This window comes from Bubalus bubalis, chromosome 10, assembly GCF_019923935.1.
Source record: "Bubalus bubalis isolate 160015118507 breed Murrah chromosome 10, NDDB_SH_1, whole genome shotgun sequence".
Classification (NCBI taxonomy): Eukaryota; Metazoa; Chordata; class Mammalia; order Artiodactyla; family Bovidae; genus Bubalus; species Bubalus bubalis.
Genome location: NC_059166.1, coordinates 54,889,124 through 54,910,114, shown reverse-complemented (window position 1 = coordinate 54,910,114; position 20,991 = coordinate 54,889,124). Strand labels below are relative to the sequence as shown.

At 36.4% G+C, this 20,991-nt stretch overlaps 1 protein-coding gene across 2 annotated transcripts in view; it reads left to right on the top strand.

Moving 5' to 3' along the window:
* The window catches only part of ASCC3 (activating signal cointegrator 1 complex subunit 3), a 339,061-nt gene that overhangs the window by 235,897 nt on the left and 82,173 nt on the right, over nucleotides 1–20,991 (top strand). For both annotated transcript variants that reach the window (XM_044924341.1, XM_044924342.1), the window contains 4 exons: nucleotides 54–174; nucleotides 2,347–2,489; nucleotides 20,523–20,660; nucleotides 20,767–20,887. In XM_044924341.1, coding sequence (XP_044780276.1) covers nucleotides 54–174; nucleotides 2,347–2,489; nucleotides 20,523–20,660; nucleotides 20,767–20,887 — 523 coding nt within the window. The remainder of the gene's footprint in view (nucleotides 1–53; nucleotides 175–2,346; nucleotides 2,490–20,522; nucleotides 20,661–20,766; nucleotides 20,888–20,991) is intronic.

Below are 20,991 nucleotides of genomic sequence, written 5' to 3'. Positions count from 1 at the left end.
AACATTATAAAGTATAAAAACTGGAAATGGTTTCTCTCTCATTTTTACTCTAGATGGGCTTGTTCAACTTCCGACCATCAGTACGCCCAGTTCCACTGGAAGTTCACATTCAGGGTTTCCCAGGTCAACATTACTGTCCTCGTATGGCTAGTATGAATAAGCCTACATTTCAGGGTAAGCTTCAGATTTCCTGAGATGAATAACAGCCGTTTTGTATGGTGGCCTTTAAATGCATTCTAAATATCGTGGGCTTCTTTGAAAGGGTGGTGCTGCTCCAACTTCTACAAATATCTAGAACTATTTACCTTAACTGTTGAGGAATATTAATATATATTGAACTGACTATTGAAAGTTTGATTTCATAAGTGAAAGTGTCTTCATAGTAGAATAAATGTATGTACTCTAAAAAAATCATATTATTCTTAAAATTAATTTATTAAGGTATTATGATAGTAACTTGAGTAAATGACAAGTAGAATATTTATTTTAGACTCATAATATTAATTTTTATCAGAAATCATCTGAAAAATTTAAGTACTGTTTTTGGCTATGTATGTGTTTATGTTTTATTTTTTGTTTTTCCCTTTCTAACAAATTAGGCAGGCAGGAAAGATTTAAGAATAACACTCCTATTTTATTGAAACATGTTTTCATGTTTAGGCTGCATAAGGAATATTTATTATATCAATTAAAAATAACCTCCAAAATAAATTCTCTAATGTGAACTGCTGTTGATTGTGAGGTGACAGTTGTGAGGTGACTTTTTAGCTGCTGTAATTAGCCTTATGACAGAAGCAAAGTATTGATTGTGAACTGGAGACCAATCTTGGCAGTTCAGATTATTTACACCTCCAAAGAAGCATTGTACAAAATCACTAATGAACAATAAATCTGCCGTGAGCTGTTCAGCCACACCTGTTCTTGCAGCAGCAAAAATCCATTAAATGTTTGAGGTTTAAAAAAGAGGCACATTCATTCATTCATGATTATGTACACCAATGATACCAATATTGTGCTAATATGTGTATTTTAAATTATCTCTAATATGATTTATCAAAGTATTACCATTTGCATTCTATAAATTCTGATCAACTGTGAATGTGTTAATTTTTCATAGTATGTTTGATGGATTGGTTGCATTTAAGGAATGACTGATTCCAAACCACTGACTGAAATGAAGCAATTTATATTATGTAAATCAACAGTAAATTAACTATGCCTACACTTCTCTAAATATTGCATAAGTACAGCAGCTATCCTTGTAAACTCTTTATTATACCTGTAGTGGATCACTATATTTCTTTGAGTTTACATTTATGATTTTGTGGTAGCTTTATTTCTCACTCTTAGGTATACATATAGCCAAGGTCATGTCAACATTTCCATTTATGAACCTTGTTCTTTTACCCCATAAAAAATAAATTCTGCAGCTCACATTTCAAACAAGAAATTACAAGGAAGTTGTACTTTTTAGTATAAAAATTTCTCATATCTCTGACTGTTTTAAGAGACCTATGTACACATAAGTATAAATTCTCCTTGTGCCATCTTATCAGTATTTTGGAACCTATGCATAGCAAAGAAACTTCAATTCCAGTTAAGTCAAATGATTTGTGTGGCTATTTAAGTAATATTTTTTCAGTCTTATTACCCAGTTTTCAAACTACTTATCTTGTGTGCCTACTCCCTATGTGCCGTCACTCAGACATGGATTCAAGCATGGTATTTTCTTCAGCTCTCTTCTGCATTCTCTTATCTTCACACTTTAAACCTTATGCTTATGTTTTGGGGAAAACATTTTTATGACATATCTGATTAATTTATTAATACAAACTCACTTAATTTTTCTATCTACTGGTGACAGGACAAAAATAAAAGGAATTTTTTGTGGCTTTCCTTCAACCCCACCCCTGCCTCAGGTCTTGATTCTCTGTCCAGACCCCAGGACCAACTAACTCTGCAATATCATTGCTTAGGCAAGCAGAAACACAACTCAAAAATAGAAAACCCAACCTGAGATCTAGTATCCCTGTACAGTTGTATCCATATACAGTTGTTTATGGAGAGTCTCAGCTTTTAAGTCTCCTTCCTTGGCAGGTCAGAACTGAACCAGGAGTCAGGATAGTTCAGTTTTCCCTGTCTTGGGCAAAAAATTCCACTAAGTAGAGACAGCTACCTTTCCTTTCCTATCATTTCTCCAGTATAATGTCAGAATTTCATGACAAAATTAAGAATTCGATTAAATCATTTACATCCTTAGTTTTCATGCATTTATTTAATATCCTAATGAAATTCAGATTCTGGTTTAAGTGGCTTACTATTTTATTTTCTACAATTTTTCAACAGCAATTAGAAGCCATTCTCCAGCCAAACCTGTTTTGATATTTGTCTCATCAAGACGTCAAACTCGTCTTACTGCTTTGGAATTGATAGCCTTTCTAGCTACTGAAGAAGATCCAAAGCAGTGGTTGAATATGGATGAAAGAGAGGTAAGCAACATATTTTAATTCTACTTCTTATACCTGTCAAATTAGTGTGTATTGTAGCATAATGGGAATTACATATATAATTATGTTTAGTTTTAATCTATTTATTACCATTGCTGTTGTTTTTAAGTCACGTCCAACTCTTTGCAACCCCGTGGACTGTAGCCCACCAGACTCCTCTGTCCACGGGATTTCCCAGGCAAGAATACTGGAGTGGGTTGCCATTTCCTTCTCCAGGAGAGATTCCTGATCCAGGGATCAAACCCATGCCTCCTGCCTTGCAGGTGTATTCTTTACCATTGAGCCACCCAGGCTTCCCATTTATTACTGTATTTGTCCCTTTAACTTCATCACCTATGTATATTTTAATATTTGGCTAAGTTTTTTCATAATATTTGAATGTTCACTGCTCTTGAAATTCATAATCAATTTTGCAAAATTAACTTTGTATAAACTATATAACATGACCATCTTCAAAAATTTAGAAAACACTGATAAAGCCTATTGTCCTTTAAGTAATAAGCATCATTAAAATGTTGTCATATCTGCATAATTCTATTATATGACTATTCCATTGTACTTTTCTCCTATAATTAAATAATCATTCATCTTTATTATTATGGGTTTTTCTGTATTTAGAGTTATTTCCTGAGTACAGACTTATAAATTTTAAATTAATGGTTCAAATAATGTAGCCATTTTTTATAATTTTTCATACACACTGATAATTACTTTCTAAAAGGGCTGTACCAATTTTGATCATCCCTATTGATGTATGAATTGTCAGCAGTGTATGAGAGTAACAGTCTCAGTATATGCTCACTTGTTGTAATTTATTGTTATAGATAAAATGTTTCTTGTTTTAGTGTTTTAATGTGTGCCTTAATTTTTTTGTAGTTGAACATTTTTTTCCATATATTTAATTTTATCCTCTTTTGTCCCTTCATTCCTTTGGGCTTTTATCTGTTGCAGTACAGCATTTTAAAAATATATTTGTGTGGGAACCTTACCAAATTGAAATACCATATACCTATGCATACACCCCTAAAACTTTATACAGACATACCTTAGAGATATTGTGGATTGGGTTCCAGCTACTGCAATAAAGCAAACATTGCAGTAAAGCTAATCACACAAAATTTTTGTTTTCCTAGTGCTTAATAAAAGTTACATTTACACTATACTATAGTCATCTAAGTGTGCAATAGTATTATGTCTTTAAAAAAGTACATAGCTTAATCTATTATAAAAAGACTGTATTGCTAAAAAAAAAACACTCACCATCATCATCTGAGCCTTCCATAAGTCATAATTGTAATATCAAAGATCACTGATCACAGATCATCATAACAAATAAAATAATGATGAAAAAGTTTGAAATACTGAGGGAATTGCCAAAATATGACACAGAGACATGAAGTGAGCAAATGTTGTTGGAAAAATGGTGTTGATAGACTTGTTCAACATGAAATTGCCACAGACCTTCCGTTTGTAAAGAAAAAGCCACATTATTTGCAAAGCACAATAAAATGAGGTATGCCTGGTATGAGGCATGTCACTCATGAAGTATGTTACTTTTTTCCATATGTATGTATTAGTTATATATACATGTATTAACCTTCCATCTGCTTTATTAGTAAATTTTGGTAGTTCACTGAGTGTCTTTTAGTTTTTTCAAATGGCAGTTTTTGCATTTTATGTGAAACAGTCTGTTAATATGATTCTTTGTGATTCCTTCCAGTACTTCTAAATGTAGGTATTCTCCTGTCTCCTGCCATAGATTGATAGATAGTGATTTTTTCTTTCTTACACTTTTCTGGTTTTTTAAAATATGTTCCTAGCTGGAGTTATGATTGGAAAAAAGTAACTGAAATCAGTGATAAAACTGTTGCATTGTCTTCCTTCTCCCTGCACATCTCATGTGGCCTGAAGGACAGTAATCACAGTGCTCCTAGCCTACTAGTGCCAGTCTCAACAGTCACATATTCCTCCCCTTCCATGTCTCACAACTCATTTAGGGTTGGATGGTCCTGTGTATATTACAGTCGTATGTTAACATTAGTTGACTAGCAACAGTTAATATTTCAAGATGTTCTTATGTAGGACCACAGATGACCTTATTAATCACTAATAAGCAGCAGAACCCAAAATTAACTTCATGTAAAAGCTATCACATAACCCATGAAGTAGGGTGAAAGCCATCATTTATCTTTCAAGTTTCGTCATTACTCCTTTAATGTGATTTGTAGGTGTATACAAGGTATATAATTCAAGATAATTTAAAATCAAAATAATTTTGTCAAAAGTTCCTTATCCTGTGTTATTTACTTATTATGCCCAAATAAATGACCCTGTTGTATTTAAACATTATCTTGACTTAAAGGAAATGCTGAAAAATAGATGTATGAAATATATACCTGTATACAGTTTAGTTTATATACAGCATCTATCTAACCTTATTTTCTTTTTGGTTTTGTTTTTTTCCTCTTGTGTCTTATCCCTAGCAGTGTTCCTAATGGAGACTTTTCTTTGAAGTCAGGGTACAAGGTAGCTATTTACATTTGGGGGTGTGTGCTCAAAGCATATTTATATAAGAATGTGCCTTTAGCACATATGTGACTCACATGAGCCTCAAATGTGAACCTCATGTGCTCTCTCCAGCTGTAGTTCAACTCTACTATTCTTTATTTTTCATTTAAAGGTGTGAGGCCTTAGAAACTCTGGACTGCTCACCATTGTATGAAACTACTTCTCTGTTTTGTATTTTTTTTTATCAGCAAAAAATCTATCACCAAGACTTATTAGAACGTACAGAAATTACCTACATCGTTTTTTCTGTTTCACATATTTCATTGCTAAAATAGGCCAGTTGGAAATTATGTCATTTCTGGACATTTTGTTTCACTAAGCACATCTCAAGAATAAGACAACCCAAGCTTTGTTTTTATTCGTGCCACTAAAAGCCATCACCTTTAAAGTCAAATTCTCTGAGGGTTTACAACTGATTATTATGCGAATTCATCTAATTATACTGAAACCTACTATAAAGTAAGTTTTCACTGTTGAATCCTCTAAATAAATTAGGATTTTTCAAGGCTTCAATTTTTGTAAGAGTTACTCTCCATGATATCCTGGCCTAGACATTTAGTAACTATTCCTGTTGCTGCTTCTTGGACAGTGTCAGGTTGGTGTTCTGTGGTAGGTCATGAGTACTCTGGGTAGGAAACTTGAGCATTCAAAAGAGGCAGGGTAAGCATGGGAGCAGTTATCCCAGCAGCTGTAGAGCAGGGAGACCCTGTGGAAGATAGTAGCATCAAAATAATTCTTCAGTTGAATGGTGTGAAGTCAGGAAGTGTCCCTAGATGTGGAGGTGGGAGGGGAGGGATTCAGGGGAGGGAGGAAAGAAAGCTACGGCAAATCTGAAGAGGATGGAGAAACAGAATGTGACCAAGGAAGAATATATGTGTTCTATTTTGATTATCAGCAAAGACAAAAGAAATTATCTAACTAGATTCTTTACCCAGTAAAGCATCAAAATAAAATATTAGAAAGTATCACTGATGTGAAATCATACTGCAGAATGAGAAAACTCTAATAATAGTAATGTTCTTTCATATTTACCATTATGAAGGCTCCTGCAGTGATTCCAAAGGTTTGTAGGCATGTGCTGCTATGCATCTTGGATTTCTCAGTTGGACAGCCACCACTTCCACCATTAACCCCAAATGGTTGGGTCTTGCATCACTCTCAAGCTTATTGCAAAATTCACATTTAAATTGAAGAAAGTAGGGAAAACCTCTAGACCATTCAGGTATGACCTAAATCAAATCCCTTATGATTGTACAGCAGAAGTGACAAATAGATTCAAGGGATTAGATCTGATAAAGTGCCTGAAGAACTACAGAGAGAGGTTCATAACATTGTACAGAAGGCCGTGATCAAAACCATCCCCAAGAAAAAGAAATACAAAAAGGCAAAATAGTTATTGGAGGAGGACTCACAAATAGCTGAGAAAAGAAGAGAAAGGCAAAGGAGAAAAGGAAAGATATATCCATCTGAATGCAGAGTTCTAAGAATAGCAAGGAGAGATGAGAAAGCTTTCTTAAGTGATCAGTGCAAAGAAATAGAGGAGAACAATAGAATGAGAAACACTAGAGAAAATTAGAGATACCAAGGGAATATGTCATGCAAGTTCAGTTCAGTTGCTCGGTCATGTCTGTCTCTTTGCGACCTCATGAATCACAGCACTCTAGGCCTCCCTGTCCATCACCAACTCCCAGAGTTCACTCAGACTCACGTCCATCAAGTCAGTGATGCCATCCAGCCATCTCATCCTCTGTCGTCTCCTTCTCCTCCTGCCCCCAGTCCCTCCCAGCATCAGAGTCTTTTCCAATGAGTCAACTCTTCACATGAGGTGGCCAAATTATTGGAGTTTCAGCTTCAACATCAGTCCTTCCAATGAACACCCAGGACTGATCTCCTTTAGGATGGACTGGTTGGATCTCCTTGCAGTTCAAGGGACTCTCAAGAGTCCTCTCCAAACCACATTTCAAAAGCATCAATTCTTTGGCGCTCAGCTTTCTTTATAGTCCAACTCTCACATCCATACATGACCACTGCCATACGGGTGATGTCATCTGCATATCTGAGCTGATTGATATTTCTCCTGGCAATCTTGATTCCAGCTTGTGCTTCTTCCAGCCCAGCATTTCTCATGATGTACTCTGCATATAAGTTAAATAAGCAGGGTGACAATATACAGCCTTGACATACTCCTTTTCCTATTTGGAGCCAGTCTGTTGTTCCATGTCCAGTTCTAACTGTTGCTTCCTGACCTGCATACAGATTTCTCAAGAGGTAGGTCAGGTGGTCTGGTATGCCCATCTCTTTCAGAATTTTCCACAGTTGATTGTGATCCACACATTCAAAGGCTTTGGCATAGTCAATAAAGCAGAAATAGATATTTTTCTGGAACTCTCTTGCTTTTTCCATGATCCAGCAGATGTTGGCAATTTGATCTCTGGTTCCTCTGCCTTTTCTAAAACCAGCTTGAACATCTGGAAGTTCACGGTTCACCTTATTGCTGAAGCCTGGCTTGGAGAATTTTGAGCATTACTTTACTAGCGTGTGAGATGAGTGCAATTGTGCAGTAGTTTGAGCATTCTTTGGCATTGCCTTTCTTTGGGATTGTAATGAAAACTGACCTTTTCCAGTCCTGTGACCACTGCTGAGTTTTCCAAATTTGCTGGCATATTGAGTGCAGCACTTTCATAGCATCATCTGTCATGCAAAGATGGGTACAATAAAGGACAGAAACGGTGTGGACCTAACAGAACCAGAAGCTATTAAGAAGAGGTAGCGAGAATACACAGAAGAACTATACAAAAAAGATCTTCATGACCCAGATAACCACGATGGTGTGATCACTCACCTAACACCAGACATCCTGGAGTGCAAAGTCAAGTGGGCCTTAGGAATCATCACTATGAACAAAACTAGTGAAGGTGATGAAATTCCAGCTGAGCTATTTCAAACCCTAAAAGATGATGCTATTAAAGCACTGCACACAGAATGCCAGCAAATTTAAAAACTCAGCAAGACCAGAGGACTGGAAAAGGTCAGTTTTCATTCCAACTCCAAAGAAGGGCAATGCCAAAGAATACCACCACACAATTGCAGTCATCTCACACACTAGCAACATAATGCTCAAAATTCTCTAAGCTAGGCTTCAACAATATGTGAACCATGAACTTCCAGATGTTCAAGCTGGATTTAGAAAAGGCAGAGAAACCTGAGGTCAAATTGCCAACATCTGTTGGATCATCAAAAAAGCAAGAGAATTCCAGAAAAACATTTACTTCTGTTTCATTGACTACGCCAAAACCTTTGACTGTGTGTATCACCACAAACTGTGAAAAATTCTTAAAGAGATGGGAATACCAGACCACCTTACCTGCCTCCTGAGAAATCTGTATGCAGGTCAGGAAGCAACAGTTAGAACTGGACATGGAACAACAGACTGGTTCCAAATTGGGAAAGGAGTACATCAAGGCTGTATATTGTCCCCTTGCTTATTTAACTTATATGCAGAATACATCATGCGAAATGCCAGACTGGATGAAGGATAAGTTGGAATCAAAATTGCAGGGAGAAATATCAATAATCTCAGATATGCAGATGACACCATCCTTATGGCAGAAAGCAAAAGGAACTAAAGAGCCACTTGATGAAAGTAAAAGAGGAGAGTGAAAAAGCTGGCTTAAAACTCAGCATTCAAATAATGAAGATCATGGCATCCAGTCCCATCACTTCATGGCAAATAGATTGGGAACAATGAAAACAGTGACAGACTCTATTTTCTTGAGCTCCAAAGTCACTGCAGATGGTGACTGCAGCCATGAAATTGAAAGACGCTTGCTCCTTGGAAGAAAAGCTATGACTAACCTAGACAGCATATTAAAAAGCAGAAACATTACTTTACCAACAAAGGTCCATCTAGTCAAAGCCATGGTTTTTCCAATAGTCATATATGGATGAGAGAATTGGACCATAGAGAAAGCTGAGTGCTGAAGAATTGATGCTTTCAAACTGTGGTGTTGGAGAAGACTCTTGAGAGTCCCTGGGACTGCAAGGAGATCAACCCAGTCCATCCTAAAGGAAATCAGTCCTGAATATTCATTGGAAAGACTGAGGCTGAAGCTGAAACTGCATTACTTTGGCCACCTGGTGCAAAGAACTGACTCAATAGAAAAGACTCTGATGGTGGGAATGTTTGAAGGCAGGAGGAGAAGGGGACGACAGAAGATGAGATGGTTGGATGGCATCACCAACTCAATGGACATTAGTTTGAACAAGCTCTGGGAGTTGGTGATGGACAGAGAAGCCTGGTGTGCTCCAGTCCCCGGGGTCACAAAGAGTTGGACACCACTGAGCAACTGAACTGAGTTGAACTTGAGCTTCACGTCCAAAACAGAAACATCTAAGTGCCTAAGCTTCAGTATCTAGCATGCAGCAGGGGTAAGGAGTATCTTTTCTTCTTTGGCCTGTATTGAGAGATGTTCAGGCACAGGCTGCCTATAAACAGTGAAGGTTCAGCACAGCCCTTCTGCTGCCCAAATGCATTCATACACATTCTCTCTGAGTCATTGATCTATAAAGGCAGCTCTTTCTGGGTAATGAGAGACATAGTAAGAACAGGGGATCTCCTGGCAGCCTTTGTCTTAATCTTTCTCTATCACATGAGTTCCTCAGTCAGAAGCATTATCATACAGGAGATCATGATGATGTATAAGGCATTCAGTTATCCTAACTGAAGCCTTCTTCAGTTATCCTGCCATTCAAGGCACTGACAGGACATGATGGGCAGCATAGGAGAATCAAAATCTATAGTGTGCATTCTAGACATCATCTCAAGTAGATGTCCCCTCTGTGCTCGAAAGGGTCCAGTATAATTTCAAGTAGCTGTCTGTTCCCGTGGGGAAAGTACTTACAACAGGCCCAGGCTTTTTTGCGTTGCTCGCATATTAGGTGCTGAGCAGCAGCAGCAGTGGGTCTGTCTGCCCAAGGAGATGGAAGCCTGTGTTTAGCTTAGGCAGAGTTCATCTCTCCCGGGATGGAGCCACTTAGTACATGAACCATTGCACAAGACCTAGGGCCTGGGAGAGAGGCTGTTGGGTGCCCTCAGATGCCCACTAGACTGTTAACAGCGTTTTCCACACTGCTGTTAACTTTTTGGTAAACATCTTCATGGGATATAGGGAGCTGTTTATTCTTGGACCGTTTTAAAAGTTCATCCACATAAAACTTCTGCTTTCTTGCCTCTTGTTCTCTGGTAACACTCTTGCCAAGCTCCTGGCCATTTGGCTAATCAGTAACTACAGAGTAAAGAGTGGATCATCAGTTCGCTCCATCTCTATTTTACAGTAAAGTGACAGGGAAATACATTACAGTCAACTTTCACTTCTTTCTTTAGAGTCATGCATGAAGTGACCATAACACCACGTCAGTGTACTTCTTAGAGTGCTACCATCTTGTTCAAAGCCCTTTGAAATTTTTCTTCCCTCAGTCAGTTTCACATAAAAAGTACCCCATGGGGCCTACGTGGGTGGACTGAAGTAGAGATGGTATGGCAGGAATAGGCACACACATGGACGGTTCATGGATCACATTTTGTAATATTTTTCCATTGGGTCCTTTTATTTCTACTAACGATGAGTGCTTATACAGCCGTATGATTCAGACGACATCCAATTCATGATCAGCAGCTTCAGTTGCAAGTTTACCTGACATTACATAATTAGGAATTCTTTCTCTCCCCTTTCAAAAATATCCATTAAATAATCCTCTCACTTAAATCAATAGGTAGCTCTTAACAGAATTAGTGAAATATTCATTTATTTAACATCTATTTATTGAATGTCTACAACTTACTAGGCACACGTGTTAGCCTTATTGATCCCAAATCTCAAAAAGCTTAAGTGAAGAAAATAGAAGTTTAAAAATATATACATGATTAAATAAATAGTTGATATCAGTTATCAAAATTGCTATAGAAGAAGGCAATAAGAAATGAAATACAATAGAGGAATGGGAGGTTCTTCATTAAGTAGAATGGTCAGAGAAGTGTTCTCTAAGGAGATGGCATTTAAGCTGAGCACCGAAGCATGAGAACAAGCTGGCTACACCAAGAGAGACGATAACAGCCTTGCAGGTGAAGGAACAGCATGTTAAAGGAACTGAGAGAAGTTCAGGTTCAGCTGGAGCAGAATAAGCTAGGAGGAGGGTGGTACAAGTTATGTTTGAGAGACAAGCCAGAGCCAGCTCATGCAAGGCCACTGACCCATGGTTAAGGAGTTTGGATTTTTATTCTCAGTACTGTGAGAAGACACTCATGTAGTCATGTATTAAATCAACACTTATTGAGCTCCTTCTTATGTCAGGCAGGTAAAGTTGCTGCCCTGTGGGATCAACAGTCTGGTGGGAATGATGGCTAATAAACAAGTATGTCAGATTGTGATCATTGATGTGGGGAGAAAAAATAAAGAGTATAGGGGGTGCCAGGGATAGTAGTGAAATGTTGTAGAGTAATGCAAGTTGAGGAGCCTCCCTGATGAAGGTACTTTTGAACAAAGAACTGAAGAAAGTGAGGAAGCAAACTAAGCTGAATCTAAGGGAGGGGGTGTCCCTGGTCTTTGAAGGCTTTTAAGCTAAACGTTTTAAAATCACTTTTGCTGCCTAGTGGAAAATAGTTTGAAGTGGAAGTATGCTAGTAAAGATTCCTCTTGCAATGCAGGAGACCCCAATTCAAATCCTGGGTCTTGAAGATCTGCTGGAGAAGGGATAGGCTACCACTCCAGTACTCTTGGGCTTCCTTGGTGGCTAAGCTGGTACAGAACCTGCCTGTAATGTGGGAGACCTGGGTTCGATCCCTGAGTTGGGAAGATCCCCTGGAGAAGGAAACGGCTACCCACTCTAGTATTTTGGCCTGGAGAATTCCATGGAATGTATAGTCCATGGGGTCATAAAGAGTCAGACACAACTGAGTGACTTTCACTTTCACTTCATTTTGCTGCTTGGTGGAGAATAGTTTGAAGTGGAAGTATGCATGGAATTAATGATGGTGGTGACCTCGAGGCCACCTAAGAGTGGTAACAATAGGAATTAAAAGATGTATTTGGGATTAGATTCAATAGGACTGTCTAATAAATAAGAAATGGTGATTGAAAAAAAATGAAGAGAATCAAGAATGGTGCCCCAGTTATTAACTCTAAACGTCTGAGTAAGTAATAGTATTTTGTATTGAAATGGGGAGAGCTGAGCCTGTAGGATAGAGAGGAAGGCGGAGAACAGATTTAGGATGGAAAGAGGAAGACAGATCTCTAAGACTTTCAACCCTGGAGGAGGGCATGGCAATCTACTCCAGTATTCTTGCCTGGAGAATCCCCATGGACAGAGGAGCCTGGCAGGCTGCAGTCCATGGGGTTGCTCAGAGTTGGACACAACTAAACTCAGCACAGCAAGACTTTCAAGGAGTTAAATACAGTTAAGTCTGTAAAACTCACCGAGTGAGTGAGACGAACACATGAACTTGGGAGCATCTGCGAAGAAGCAGCCTTTGAACCCAAGTAAGCAACTGAGACCCTCAGAGAGTGTGGAGCTTAGAAGGCAGGCCTGAGGGACTGTCATTGTGAGCTTAGGAGAAAATGAGGAGCTGGCAAAGGACCCAGAGATAGTGGTGCCAGTGTGGAAAGATAGCATCCTGAACTCTGTAGGCAAGAGGGGTTCATGAAGGAAGGAGTGCTTGACTCCATCAGATGTTAATGGAAGTTGAGTGAGATAAGAACAGAGAAACACTCATGGGATTTAGCACTTGGACGTCCTGAACGAACTTGGCAAGTACAGTCAGTGACATGTTGTGAACATAAGCCAGTTTGGAATGAGCTGAGTAAATGGGTGGGCAGGGAAGGAAATGGAAGCAAATAGCATATACAACTCCTTCTAGAAGCTTTTCTGTGTAATTTAATTAATGTTATAATTTAGTACCTAATAAGTATGGTCTGTTGGATTCTGCCAAATATTCTGCTAGTTCAGTGTGCAGGGTGAATGGTGCTGGGATCTGGATAGTTGCCAGCCAGCTCTGCAAGATAAAAGAGCAGAGGGAACACCCTTTCTTCTGAGTGGGTTTCCTGATTGAAAGCTCAGAATACTGCGCTTATTTCATCACTCCCACTTTGGAAGAGATGCATATCTGGAATGGGAAAACAGAACCCTGGCTGAAGACTAGACTTTATTCTTCAGCCTGTCTTACATTCTCCTCCTCATCTCCTCTACTTATCTATCGGGTTAGTAGCATAGCTCACCCTTTCTTCCTCCCCAGTGTTAAATAAGGTCCAGGTAGCTAAAGGAAAAGCACATCAAAGAGAACTACCTTTTTTTTTTTTGTCCGTACACCCTTACAAGTAGGAATGAATTAAACACAATTCTACAATATTTTTTGCCCTAAAGGTCCTGCACCACAGTGTTTGAGTTGTACTTTAAGGCCTACGGTACCACCAGAAGGTAGATTTGGGGAAATAATCTGAAGCAGGAAAGGGAATAGCTTTCTGACTATATGAAAGGTATCTAGATGTGGGAACATGAAAATCAAAGTATGGAAGATAAAAATTCCTTGGAACATAGTATTGTTAAACAATACTGTTAATTTGTTAATTCAAATTAATTGGCTATATGACTTAGGTAGATGACATTGAGCGTTATTAAGGAAATGTGCTAATTATAATTTTGTACAATGCTTCAAAGTGAATTCATAAAAAACTGCATAGGTGCACAGTAGGAGCACATTCATGAAAAGTAGAACTGATGTTATTTCCACTTGTTTACTGGGGGTTCCCAGGCAGCTCGGTGGTAAAGAATCCTCTTAGCAATGCAGGAGATGCTGGTTGGATCCCTGGGTGGGAAGATCCTTGGAGGAGAAAGAGGCAACCCACTCCAGCATTCTCGCATGGAAAATTCCATAAACAGAGGAATTCCATGGAAGGCTACAGTTCATGGGGTTGCAAAAGAGTCGGACACAACTGAGCAACTTGAGCACGCATGCACACCACATGCTTCATACTGAAGGAATTTTCTGATGCTTGAAAATTTTTCTCTTTTTAAGCTAAACATAACTCACCCCACTACAGTACAAGTAAAGCCTTCATAGATGAACTCTAGGTTTATACAAAATCATCACAAGTTCAGGTTTGGTGGAGTTTCTTCTACTGACATTTTACTATAGCTTTCTTTCATTCATTTGCTTTTTCATTCAACATATACATACTGACCTCTTCCTATAGGTAAGAATTTAGCACCAGGCTTTGAAGATGGATGTTGAGATTTTTGAAAATCAGAAATTGACTGTAATGAAGGTAACCATATTTTTAACTTAAAAGGTCTATTTTATCAAATTAAAATAGATTTAGTTCATGATACAACAGTCCCATCCCACATGCTTTCTATTTTGATCAAGCTTCAGACCTCTTAAAGTGAAGTCTCTCAGTCATGTCCGATTTTTTGCGACCCCATGGACTGATCTTCCATACTTTGATTTTCATGTTCCCACATCTAGATACCTTTCATATAGTCAGAAAGCTATTCCCTTTCCTGCTTCAGATTATTTCCCCAAATCTACCTTCTGGTGGTACTGTAGCCTATCAGGCTCCTCAGTCCATGGAATATTCCAGGCAAGAGTACTGGAGTGGGTTAAGGACTATCCAATACAGAAGACTATTAGGCTAAGAATGTTAAGTATCAAAACAGACATTATCTGCAGATTTGCTGAGCATTGGACATTTGAACTGAGTTGGGCCTCATGGAATGTTTGTGTAATTAAGGGCAGCTTCAAGATATGAGACTTTTCTTTTTTGTTTTGTCTTAGTTGATATTATATATGTCCTATTGACTAAAGAGGTAAAGCTCTTATTATGCTTAGTAATAACTGATATATTTATCAAGTGTTTTAATCGTTCCCTAAAGGCTTACCTTATCCCATTTAATCATGAATTCTGGGAGGATTGCTCCTGTTATCCCAGTTTTACTGATGCAAGAACTGCAAACTTAAAAGAATTAAGTGACTTGCCCAATAGCACAAAGCAAGGGAGCAGAGCATGGGAGCTGCAGATCAGAGTGGCTATCTCAGAGTTGTGTTTTTTTATTGCCCCACATAGTTATGGAATCATGGACAACATGCTGTCTAGAGAAAATGGAAAAGTCAAAGTGGGGGTGTGTGTCTTTTGATAGGGATGGTAGCTAAAATATCAAATGCAAGCAATCAAAAAGAACTGTGCCATTTTCAATAATAGGTGATAGTTTAAAGAAGAAGATAATTAATTGTGAATTCTTCATTGTGAGCATAGGAGAAGAAATCAACAGTATAAAAGAAATTTGCAGATCATCTGTATAGAGTTTCCCAGCTGCATGAGTCTGGGACATTACTCATGATTTCAAATCTCACCTATTTTTTTCATACTGTTTAAAACAATGAGGTCTAACCCTCAGCCAAGTGGATGATGTCATTATTTCAAGTAGGTACTTGAAACATCCCTCATTCACGTGGTGGTTAGAGGGTAGCATTGTGGTTGAGAGCATGGACTAGATCCTGGCTTCCCAGGTTCAGGACTGACTACCCACTGCAAGCTAGTGACCTTGGTCAAGTGTTTCACTTCTGAGCTCATCCTTTAATCTATGAAAGGATGATAGTAATCCTATCCCAACAGGATTCTTGTGAGGATTAAATGTATTAGTATATTTAATGTGCTTAGGACAGACCTAGAACAGAGTTAAATGTTCAGTAAATGTCATTACATTGAATAGCACTTTTTTAAACAGATATTCTTTTGCTGAAAGCTCTGTGGTAAAATTTGATCATATATTCATAATCTTTTACTTGTGATCCTTCACAGATTTAATTCATATTAATATAGTATTTGTTTGCTTAAAATTATGCTGCTTTAGATTATAATGCTATAATGTCCCTTTTATCAACTTTCTCTGTATTTTGGTTATCTTTTAATATTTATTTATTTCCTAATTTATTTGGCCGCCTTGGGTCTTAGTTGCAGCATGTGCGATCTTTGTTGTGTCACGCAGGATCTTTTGTTGCAGCGCTCAGAGTCTCTAGTTGTGGCAAACAGGCTCAGTCGTTGCAGCCTGCAGGCTCAGTTCCTCCGCAGCATGTGGGATCTCAGGAATCAAACCCACATCCCCTACATTGCAAGGCAGATTGTTAACCACTGGACCACCAGGGAAGTCCCTGTCTGCATTTTAAGAGCAGACATCTATGAAAATGCTCTCCAAGAATGTTTTGAAATTTGCACTCACCAAAAATTGAAATGAGCATAAAATATATGTTCAGAAATTAATAGTGTGAAAGTGTTAATCCCTCAGACTCGTGTCTGAGTCTCTTTGCAACCCCATGGACTGTAGCCCACCAGGCTCCTCTGTCGATGGAATTCTCCAGGCCAGAATACTGGAGTGGGTTGCCATTCCCTTCTCCAGGGGATCTTTGCAGCCCAGGGATAGAACCCAGGTCTCCTGCATCACAGGCAGATTCTTTACGGGCAGGCAGCCACCATGCGAAGCGCTTATACTGGGATTTCTGACCAATAGCATAATGAATTAAGTTGGAAATGTTAATAAAGAAAAAATTTTAATATCTCACCCTATAGCTCAGTTTTGATACTGCTATTATTAAGAATCAGACTAAACTAAAAGCAAACATTGAAAATAATACTGTGTTTATTTAGCAAATATAGCAAAGATTTATATCTTATTGTTTAGATTTCATTTACATATTTACTTCTCATATAATTTTATATTTAATCATTTATAAATACATTTGTATATTAACAGTATGGTAAATTACTTTGAGGTGTGGTTGTTTTGGGTCTCAGGGCACAGAAGAATATGTTCTGAGGTGTATCAGTAAAGTTTGAAAACATACTACCTTTAATTAATTTTACTTTTAAATTTTTTTCATATTAGTAGATCAAAAGAATGTTCTAAGGTGTTTCTTTTATTTTTGTTTTTCCCGTTTAGTCTGTAGGGTGTATCATAAAGAAGTGTATTTTAAGAATAATAGTAATTATGAGGAAATGTTTTAACTTCATTTAACATCTGTGCCAGATGTGATGTATTTAATTATTTTTTTAAAAAAGAAAGTGTTTGTAACTTTCATTATTCTTCTGTGTGGTGCATCTTTTATTGAGTGTTTTATACAATTGATAAGCATTATTCAGTGGCATATGGTCTGAGTCTGACGTGCTTTGAAAAGAGTACAGAGTTCTGATAATGAGGATTCTGTGAAAATGGGAAAACCAGCACAACAGATATGCTTTGAGAAAGTATGGGTTTTTAGCATCTTGAAACAATATATCACACTCAAAGGGACAGAACTGGGCTGCACAATCTGTTAGCTCATTCTTGTCCAATCTGGTCTCCTCCTTTCTTTTGGAGCCAGGATTGTCATCAACTCACTGAATTATATTCTGACTGGAATGTATTTCAGGCGCAGAGTAATGTATCTACTTAAATGGAATCCTATCTTTCTACAAAAGCTTTTTGAGTATAATAAATTTAAAATATAAAAAAAAAATTTCTATTAAGTTAAAGTAATTGGTTCAACAGTTTACATATGTGCCTCCTCCCCAACCACCCTAAAAAAAAGAGCACTACTTAGAGGAGCATAGGTCTGTTTTCCTTTTATTTTTAATATTGAAAAAAATTTTTTGGTTTCACTAACATATAGTCAGACATATTTCAGAGACTGTTTATTGGAAAGATACCTGTACCTTATAGCAATTGTTACTTGAACAGAAGTGAACTGTGGCATTAAAACTTCCTCTAGCAAGGAGTTTTAATTATGATTATTCTTTTTAAAATTCAATAGCAGCTTTCTAACAAAAATTAGGCCTTAATGTCCTATGACATCCAATGAATGTAATAAATGAACCTTCTCCTAAGCATCTAGATGGTACTAACTGTCCTTGAAAAAATTAAGACAATGGTAATTCAGATATTTTTTTGTGAGGTTCAATTCTCTCATGGAACCAGAATTGAGAAAAACTACTATATAGTATTCAAGATTACCCAGTCTTTTAATTTGAAGTATAACGTATTGTATAAATGAATTGAGTGTTACCTTAGAGCTATATTACTTTATGTAAAGAATTAAGTGTTACCATTTTTGTAAAGTCATAAGCACAATGCCTGATACTTAGTAAGTACTCAACAAATTATATATATTATCATATTTAAATTCCTAAAAAATTTTGCTCATATTATGTTGTTTTGATCAAGATGAAATTAAGTATAGCAGTAAAGATGCATATAATCTAGTCAAAAATTATATTTTCAAATTTAAACAGGCTCTCCTAGTAATATTTTATGCTTATTGGTTGAGTAACATTACTATAAATTTTGCTTTTTTATAATGTACAGATAACTCAGAATTCATCCATAGTAACCATGTAATAAATGAAGTTGTTTTTTGTGATTGTCCTCATGAGGATTTTAGGTCTTTACCAGTTCAGATAGGCAAATAGTTCTTTTTAATGCATTGATTTATGTGAAAGTGGGGGCAGAGGAATGAGAAGCAGCTAGGCTTCCCTAATGTGGAAGGACAAGATATTATTGCCTTGCCAAACCTCCTGCCATAGGACTCTTCCTCTTTCCTATGGTAAATTGTATCTTATTTTTTCGATATGATTGGCATTACCATGGAACACTATAAATTATACAAGTTATATACAGTGGTATTTAAGATGTGAAACTGAAAAATCCCCAAACTAATTATCAGAGCTCGAATATCAGCAAATTAATTCTTGATAGCATAAATTGAAGCTATTTTATTCAGTGAACTATTGAACAAAAAAAGGATAATAGGCTGTCACTTGAGAATGGCTAACATAATTTGTGAGACAGGACAGCACCTTTCTTTATAGCATACATTTGTAGTCAGTCTTTATGCTAATACGTTTCCATATTCTTGCAAACAGTTTATAAAGAAAATAACTCAACAATACCCGGTGACTATACTGTGACTGTGAAACAGAACAAATTGTTTATACATTGCATTCAATTCAGGAAAGTGGATAAATGACATTTCTGATGTATATGTTAATAAAATGTTACCTAGTCTATGCACTACTTCTTATACATTGATAATTATTATAAAGTGAAACTTCATCTTTCTTTTCTTTTTTTTTGGATAATTGGTATAAAACAACTTTTTCCCACACAGAAAAACTAGTGAGTTTTGTAACAAAAAAGGATTTGTTCCCTTTGCATAAAATCTGTGTTGCATTAAGTATTTTCCATGTAGAAAATGGAAAGTGATTTATTTCACTATATTCTGAGAGTATTTATAAAATATGAGTTTCAGAAACTGTTTGTACATATAAAATTCAGTGAGCTAAACTGAGGCTGGAAATGCAGTCTGTTTTACAATGCAAAACATGGAATGTATGAGAATTCTGAATACAATCAAATTAGCATTTAAAATAAATAAGGTAAAGAGTTACTTAACCAAATAAAATAAATAAATAAGAATTGCTTTATATTGCTAGAATACTTGATGGACTGTTTAGAAAAAATAAACTTAGATTTCTACCATACTTTTTATTATGAAATAAATTACAAGTTAATATTTAAATGTAAAAATAAAACTATACCAGAAGTTAAAGAAATAGTAAGTGCATATGTATTTGATCTCAAGATGAGGCAGTTTTCTAACCAAGAAAACATAAGGCCAATTTAAAGTCCATAAAGTAAAAAAATAAATAAGTAAATTGATAAATTTATAAATAAATAAATTGATAAATAAATAATAAATTGTAAATTTAGTATTATACATATAAAACTGGATGAAAGTTTATGATAATTTATTAAAAATGAAACATTTTTAAAAATGAAATGAAAAATGAAAAGTATTTAACTGAACTGTTGATCAAAACATGAGAAGTAAGTAAAACTATATATCAGGTTGGTTTTTTAAATGAAGAAGCTGAGGCATAGAGAAGGTATGTAACTTGCCACCAGGTTGCTAAGTTCAGTGAGAAAGTCTAAATATGAATGCTCACTCTTTGGTAAAATTATAACTGACTTTTTCCATTAACTTTTTGTCCTTCCTAAATTTTTATTACTGAGCCAAAAAATAGAAGTCTTTTCTGTAACAAGACAAGCAGACACTGAAACTTCTTTAGGCAATATTGCATCCCTTTTAATAGTTGTGACTCATCAAGGGGTAATGAGTACAGATTTTTTTTCCTTGATACATAAAAATAGGATTGATAGCATTTAAATTTTAATTAATGTAGGCTATACATTCTCACTAAGCAGATATTCTGCTTAGTTCAACTAATTTAACTTTAATCATTACTGCAGATGCGGCCTAGATTTTTATGCCCATAAGAATTAAAAAAACAAAATTAACCAAATATAGTCTTATGAAAAATGTAAAGCTTGTGCACCTACAACTTGTAATTGTGTTTTTATTCGCAGATGGAGAATATCATTGGAACAATAAGGGATTCCAACCTGAAGCTGACACTTGCTTTTGGAATAGGAATGCATCATGCTGGGTTGCATGAAAGGGACCGAAAAACAGTAGAGGAACTATTTGTAAACTGTAAAATTCAGGTATTTTTTTTTTCCATGAACAGACATTTAAAAGTGACTTGAAAAAAAAAAGTGACTTGAAAGTTGTGTTTTAGTTAGATGTAAGATATTATCTTTTATTTTTTAGGTTCTTATTGCTACAAGTACATTAGCCTGGGGTGTAAACTTTCCAGCTCATTTAGTAATTATTAAGGGAACAGAATATTATGATGGAAAAACACGACGATATGTGGATTTTCCTATTACAGGTAATATTTTTAAATTTACAAATACATTAGACTTCTGTTTTAGTCTTAATAATTTGAATTTGCATGAATTAAGTTTTAGAGAATTGGTCACATATGATGAGCAA